The sequence below is a fragment of the Arachis duranensis genome, chromosome 9, assembly GCF_000817695.3.
Source record: "Arachis duranensis cultivar V14167 chromosome 9, aradu.V14167.gnm2.J7QH, whole genome shotgun sequence".
Taxonomy (NCBI): Eukaryota; Viridiplantae; Streptophyta; class Magnoliopsida; order Fabales; family Fabaceae; genus Arachis; species Arachis duranensis.
The window spans coordinates 18,637,797-18,645,069 of record NC_029780.3 but is presented as its reverse complement, the minus strand read 5'-3'; the positions used below and the strand labels follow the sequence as shown (position 1 = coordinate 18,645,069).

General features: G+C 29.1%; 1 protein-coding gene across 1 annotated transcript; it reads right to left on the bottom strand.

Annotated features, from left to right (window-relative positions):
* Nucleotides 1-6,032: 6,032 nt before the first annotated feature.
* On the bottom strand, nt 6,033-7,038 carry LOC107464949 (CASP-like protein 2B1). Its single transcript, XM_016083913.3, has 2 exons — nt 6,727-7,038; nt 6,033-6,620 (listed from the first exon to the last, which is right to left on the bottom strand). Exons 1-2 carry the CDS (start codon nt 6,948-6,950, stop codon nt 6,473-6,475), a joined length of 372 nt encoding a protein of 123 aa, XP_015939399.3. The 5' UTR covers nt 6,951-7,038; the 3' UTR covers nt 6,033-6,472.
* Between the last annotated feature and the right edge of the window lie 235 nt (nt 7,039-7,273).

The following is a 7,273-nucleotide window of genomic DNA, read 5'->3' as shown; positions in this document are numbered from 1 at the left end:
CACTTTACCCATAACAAAAACGACCAATTAAGAGAATCCATAACACAACAAAATTGAAACTCTTAAAGGAAAAATCCAATAAATTTACCGTCACTTTTATTGCTTTCTTCATACATCCAAATTTAAAATAATTGGATAAATTCTCTAAATAAAAGAATATTTAAAAGGCATAATTGAGCATAATAATCACATTTAATTTTCATTAGCTCCACAATAGCTTAAAGATCTTAATCTATTGTAATTTTCTTGGCATATTTAAAAAAAATTTGAGAAAAACCAAGACCCTTCAAAAACAAAACTTGATAAATAGTGAACTAACTCACCAGCAGTATCCCACAAACCCAAATTCATGGTGCTTCCATCCACAATAAACACTTACCAAGATCCTACAATAGGTAATCCTATTATGGTTATGATTAGTTTATAAATATAAAAGGCTCCTATATCAGTATAGCCTCTGGTACTTCAGCATTGAAATTTAATGCGTAGTTATTTCCAATTTTCTTACACAAAATGGTATTATTATAAAGACATTGAAATTTAATGCGTAGTTATTTTCAATTTTCTTACACAAAATGGTATTATTATAAAGAAAGAAGCTAACATTTTTTTTTTTGAAAAAAACTACACTTTCATAGACTAAGTTTAAAATTTCAAAGTATTCTTCATCTTCTATTTTTTTTTAAATCAAGAAGCAAAATATCTTTATCATAAAGACAAAATCTTTAAGCAAAGTAAAGTTATAGTCAAACTCACATTTGGAATCAAAAGTGAATTTTAACAGTTGTACAATTGTGCACATAATTTTCTGAATTTCTAACAAATAACAAATGATTTACAATTCAAATATCAATTCTAAAATTGTACATTGGCCACTTACAATTAACAACATTGTCCAATCTTTTGTTTCTTTTCGTTAAAGAGTGCATTAACATAGAATGTAAAAGGCATCAATTGAAAATTATAGCGGGTTGAAATAGCAAGATATGCACAAGATTGGCCTACGTATAACTTAACCAAATGTGAGAGAAAAAGGTAAAATATGTGAACAGGGCAATGAAAGCAGCTACCAAAGTATAAGTAACAATGCACTTGAATGTTAAAAGTTACTTTTCATTTATTTGGTTAAGGAACTGACCTCGAAATCAGAGAATAATTGGTCCTTTTTCTAGAGCGTGTTCATTAGCCGTGAAGCAACTTCAATTTCATGAGTTGGAATATCATCCACTGAAATTAGCAAAACATATCACAAACAACTTCAGGAACATATTTTTTACTATTTTAATCCTTCTGTTCATTGCATAAAAGCAACAAACATATCAATGATGCTCTTTAATTGAATTATTTATTGCTTAGTCATACAGTTAACATGAAACCCAATTTTTATCATGATAATAGAAATACAAACTTAAATGCATACTTCAAAATTTAAATATTTCTTGGAACTGATATGAGTTCATATTATTATCAAATGATGATGCAAGACTTGGTAAGTAAAAAATATGAGATCTAAAGCGAGAGGAATAGCTGGGAATGCATATAATTGGTTCCTTTTAAAAAGAGAGCTAGCCATAAAGGATTTTGACTATCCCTTAGTGTCAAAAGCTTATGGTGTAGTATTTACTTATCTATCTCTTACTTCCACTCTCCTGCAATGAACTCCAAAATGTGAAATCCCCAGCAAAAGATAGGTAATTTCAGGATTAATCTTATTTATCATATCCATGACAATTCTCATATTGAAATGGGATGAAAAGTTTGAAAGAAAAAATAGAGGCCAAATACTAAAACAAATTTTATAAGAAAACAACACAATAAGCTAGAAAGAGGTGAGAAAACTGTGACTCTCACAACAAAATGAGAATTTAAAATTGAACATTCAGGACACGCAGCAATGAACACAATATAAGAAACATATATAAGACCTCATTAGAGTGACCAATGATATTAAAAGAACCTATTTAAATAATGTAAAATTTTATTTAAATAATGATATACAATGAAGTCACCCAAAATTGATTTAAAACAATCCTAAATAAGCACAAAAATTGTAAAATCTGACACATTTAAAGTTTTAGAATTTATAGATTCATGAATTTTTATAACCTTCAATAAATTTAGCCACAATATTTAGCACTATCAAATTGAGACTAAAACACAACTTACCAATCAAGTAGCCTTTACATGACCTTTAATAAGCACCACCCGAAGCTCTTCATCAACACCAGACCTATTCAAAGCAGGGACCAGAATTGCAAGGTTCATGGATAAATATTAAAAGCCGGCCCCAAATAAACTAATATTAAGTACTAATTGTTAATTATTAATCATATGAATTAGAAATTGGCGTAGAATCTTGTTATGGGCATATAGTGTGAAATAATTTAATAGCTAGTGTGTACATAAAGATTCCAGCAAAAATTCATATAACAATAAATCTGCAATTATTCTTATAATCAATTTGGAAGAAATATTTTAACCCCTTATAATTACACTCATGATCACTTTTCCATCTAAAATTGAAAAATCAAAATAGGACATCCTAGCAACCTAAAAAAAGGTCAACATAATTTCTTCAATTTATTTTTACACAAGCAAACTCCAGTGGAAAATTAGGAACACTTGCAAATCCCAATAAAATTACTACATACTGAAAACGAAGAACCTAACAGAAAATCGAAAAAGAATCTCTCTTCATGAAGACAGAGTTCAGTAAAAGAATCAAAATTATTCAAAACTATTATGAATTACATATTAGAAAATCAAATTTAATCTGATGCCTACAATTTCTAGGATATTCGGAGAGCAATTGAAGTGTTTTCATATGAATTGTATATAGCTCTTATTATGTGTCTCACTTTCATTTGTTTTTTTTTTTCACATGCTTCTGTTTTAGTTGCTGCTAGAACCAAAAAATTAGCCACGTTTTGATTAACAAAGCTAAAAGAAGTATGCATTTATGTACAACAAAGGTATGTTTCTTTAATCTCCAAAGAAAAATTAATCAATTAGGAAGTGAAGTAAATAAAGAGTTATCTTTATCTAACCAAAGTAATTAAGTACATAAAATTAGCTAATTACCATACAATCAAATTAAATATCAATGAAACCCGTTAAACGTTAAAACCCAATGATAGAACAGCACAAGCAATACTAATTAATTAATTGTTTTGCATCATCCTAATTAAGACACTTGTTTCCTTTTTACTCTAGGAAGATCAAATGCAGATAAAAAATGACAAAAATATGGCCTCATAAAAAGGGATAGTTAAGAATGAAGGCGAAATATATCAAACTTACACTGGGGACAACAACAGGAAGGCAGAAATTATGCTTCCTGAGCAAGAGAAAAGAAAGTAATTAAGATCAATCATGATATAGTAGATACAATTTAAGTAATTATTTTATTAGAGTACTCTGTACAGAATGAAAGGTAGAAAAAATATTAGAAGTCAAGGCTCTCTGAAACACAAAATAGAGAAAACCCATCATAAAAAAGAGAAGGAATATCGTAGCAACTTGCAACAATTCAGACGGAAATCAAGACACAATTTTTTGCACTTCAACCAGGGAAGCAAAAACAGATCAAAATAACACAATTCTTTAGGGTTTAAAGAATTTTGCACTGTTTTAACACAATAGTTTTTCGAAATTGAATGCATAAAAAGGCATAATTCAACAGTTAGAAATATAAGAGATAAATAGCTCCAATCTAAAGCAAATGGTAAAAAAAGACAAAACAACAATACTTATTAATTATTTAGTTCAACAACCAAGAAAACAGAAGGAAAAAAAAGATTCAGACAAGAAAAAAAGAAATAAATAAAAGAGAGAAACAAAATATGTATTTAGAAAGTAAATAATCAAGAAGATAAAATACAATAAAATCAGAAAACCAGAAAAAAAAAACAATAAACCAGTGAATACAATTGCACCCTATAAATACATTAACTTATTTTTACACACCTATAACTTTCACATATCATAAAAAGGTAAAATTTATAAACCCACACAAGAAAACAAAAGAATAATTTATATAAAAAATAAGTAAGTAATAGTCTTACTTAACTCACCCAAAAGTATTTTATCTTTGAACCAAAAAACTGTTACACAATTGAAGAACAGGTAACTGAAGAAAAAAGACAACAAAACCAAATTTGCCTCTCAATTCCTTTATGTGCAGATCTTGGGGATGGGGGGATGGGAATGGGAATGGGGATGAAATAAAATGTTAATGATACCTGCAAATTCAATATGGACCCCACAAGAACACCAAATAGTTTTATAAGAAACAAACCAGCTCCTTTCAATGAGATAAAAATTAGAATAAAGAAATGAAGGAAATAGGTAAGGAAGCGTTACTTGGCGACTTTTTGAAAGCTGGTGTAGGCTTCGAGCACATTGGATTGCGTGACTCACAGGATTTTGGATCTCTCTAAAACACAAAATAGAGAAAACCCATTATAAAAAAAGGAAGGAATATCATAGCAACTTGCAACAATCCAGGCAAAAATCAAGACACACAATTTTTTGCACTTCAACCAGAAAAGCAAAAACAGATCGAAATAACACGAAAGAAAAATAAATATTTTTGTCTTAAATTAATAATTAATCTTAAATAATTAAATATATTTAACAATAAATTACCGTTTAACGATTTTCAACGATTAATTTTACATAAAATTAATTGTATGTAATTTTTAAAAGAAAATGTGATAATTCTTAATCTTATTTTATAAAATATAAATTATAGTGCGATAAGTACATGAAAATCTCCAGAAATCTAATGTCAATCTGTCATCAATAAATAAAATTGTACGCTTTATTCTTAAAAGAAAACTTTAGAATATAGGGGAATCAAATTAAATGTTTAAAAATTAATATATATAGTAAGTAATCTTAAAGACTTAGAAGTAACTTGTAGTTGTACCAACTGTATCTGAGAAAGACTCTATTAAGTGAAATAAATAAAGAGTTATCTTTATCTAACCAAAGTAATTAAACACCTAAAATTAGCTAATTACCATATAATCATATTAAATATTAATGAAACCTGTTAAACTTTAAAACCCAATGATAGAACAGCACAAGTAATACTAATTAATTAAGTGATTTGCATAATCCTAATTAAGACAATTGTTTCCTTTTTACTCTAGGAAGATCAGATGTAGATAAAAAATGACAAAAATATGGCCTCATAAAAAGGAATAGTTAAGAATGAAGGCGAAATATATCAAACTTACACTGAGGACAAGAACAGAAAGGCAGAAATTATATTTTCTGAGCAAGACAAAAGAAAGTAATTAAGATCAATGATGATATAGTAGATACAATTGAAGTAACTAATTAATTAGAGTACCTGAGAGAGACCTAAGATGCCGACAATAGTTCGAGCGATTTCTCCTGAAGCTGCTACAGTCATGGCTGGTGATAGCTAAATAATGAGAACAAAGATCGAAGTGATCAGCAATTCAGCAGAGGGTGGTTTACAAAACTCATATTTAAAACACGCAAACCCCAGTGGGAAATCAGGAACACAATTGCAAACCCTAATAAAACCACTGCATACTGAAAACGAAGAACCTAACAAAAAATAAAAAAAGGATCTCTCTTCATGAAGACAGAGTTCAGAAAAAGAATCAAAATTATTCAAAGCTACTATGAATTACATATTAGAAAACCAAATTCAATCTGATGCCTACAATTTCTAGGATATTCGGAGAGCATTTGAAGTGTTTTCATATGGATTGTGTATAGATCTTATTATGTGTCTCACTTTCATTGTGTTTTTTTTTCCACATGCTTTGTTCCAATTGCTGCTAGAACCAAAAAATTAGCCACGTTTTAACTAACGAAGCTAAAAGAAGTGTGCATCTATGTACAATAAAGGTATGTTTCTTTAATCTTCAAAGAAAAATTAATCAATTAGGAAGTGAAGTAAATAAAGAGTTATCTTTATCTAACCAAAGTAATTAAGCACCTAAAATTAGCTAATTACCATACAATCAAATTAAATATCTATGAAACCCGCTAAACCTTAAAACCCAATGATAAAATAGCACAAGCAATACTAATTAATTAAGTTGGTGTGACAGTTTTGCCTAGTTAATTTCACATGGGTTCATCACCTCATTTCATAGAACCAAGTTGGTGTGAGAACAAACAAATAAAACTTCTTTTTTAAATTAAGCCTATCAAACTTGAAAGTTTACCTAAACTTGTGGAACCTAGAAAACTTAAAATTGTAAAATAAAAAAATATATATTGTCACTCATGTTATATCACTATGGACATAATGACAAATTACTTTTTTATTATGTCTTTGCATGAATTTATAAAAAAATAAGTGATATTAATCAACATGGCAACAAAATTCTCGAGGAAAAAGCAAAATGTTGATGCAAGAATCTTGATAATCTTGTGTTTTGACCACAATGTATAAGACAACAAAAAAAAAGTAGGATGTGATCTTTCAAATGTAAAAGGGTACCTGACTAGAGAAAATGGCCCAAGCTAAGGGCTTGTTGAAGAGAACACTTCCCCTAACCAAACTCACAACACAACGGAGTCCTTGAATCAAAGAGTATCCAGCAGCCAAACCATTAGCAACTACCAAGAATCTGCAAAGTTTTTTAATCCATCAAAAACTAACGAATTAGGTCAACAAAATATGCAACACTTTTATTGCTAGAAATTAACATAGAACATAGATTAATAGATACTTACACCAAAGCCTTAACATCAGTGAATTTAGCTTCCTTCTCAAAGGAGAAAAACACCTTCACTTGTGAATCAGTTCCAATAAGAACAGCTGCAACAACTCCAAGACCAAGAATCATAAACCTTAACACCAACTCACCTATCTTGATTCTCTTATCGAACAATTTCAGGTTTGTGCTATGGTATACTGGAACTGTTCCAGGACTAACACCTACACCCAAATAACTCATTTTCTCTAGACACTAACAATGCAAAAGAAAACAATGGATATGAACACCAACCACTAAATTCTTCACCACTTAAATAGACACGAGTTTTAATTCAACACCCGAGAAAACAAAAGGAAAAAAAAGATTCAGACAAGGAAAAAAGAAATAAATAAAAGAGAGAAACAAAATATATATTTAGAAAGTAAATAATCAAGAAGATAAAATACCATAAAATCAGAAAACCAGAAAAAAAACAATATATGCCAAATTTCATTGCAAGTAAAAAGTTATTAAAATGAAGACTATATATGCCAAATCAGCTGGTTTGAGCCCTGAAATAGTAA

Bases quoted from the DNA above. Each gene is read 5' to 3' on its own strand.
- LOC107464949 (XM_016083913.3), bottom strand. From the start codon at position 6,950: ATGAGTTATTTGGGTGTAGGTGTTAGTCCTGGAACAGTTCCAGTATAC. The intron at 6,621-6,726 runs GTAAGTATCTAT...AAAACTTTGCAG, and splicing joins ACTGATGTTAAGGCTTTGGT to ATTCTTGGTAGTTGCTAATG.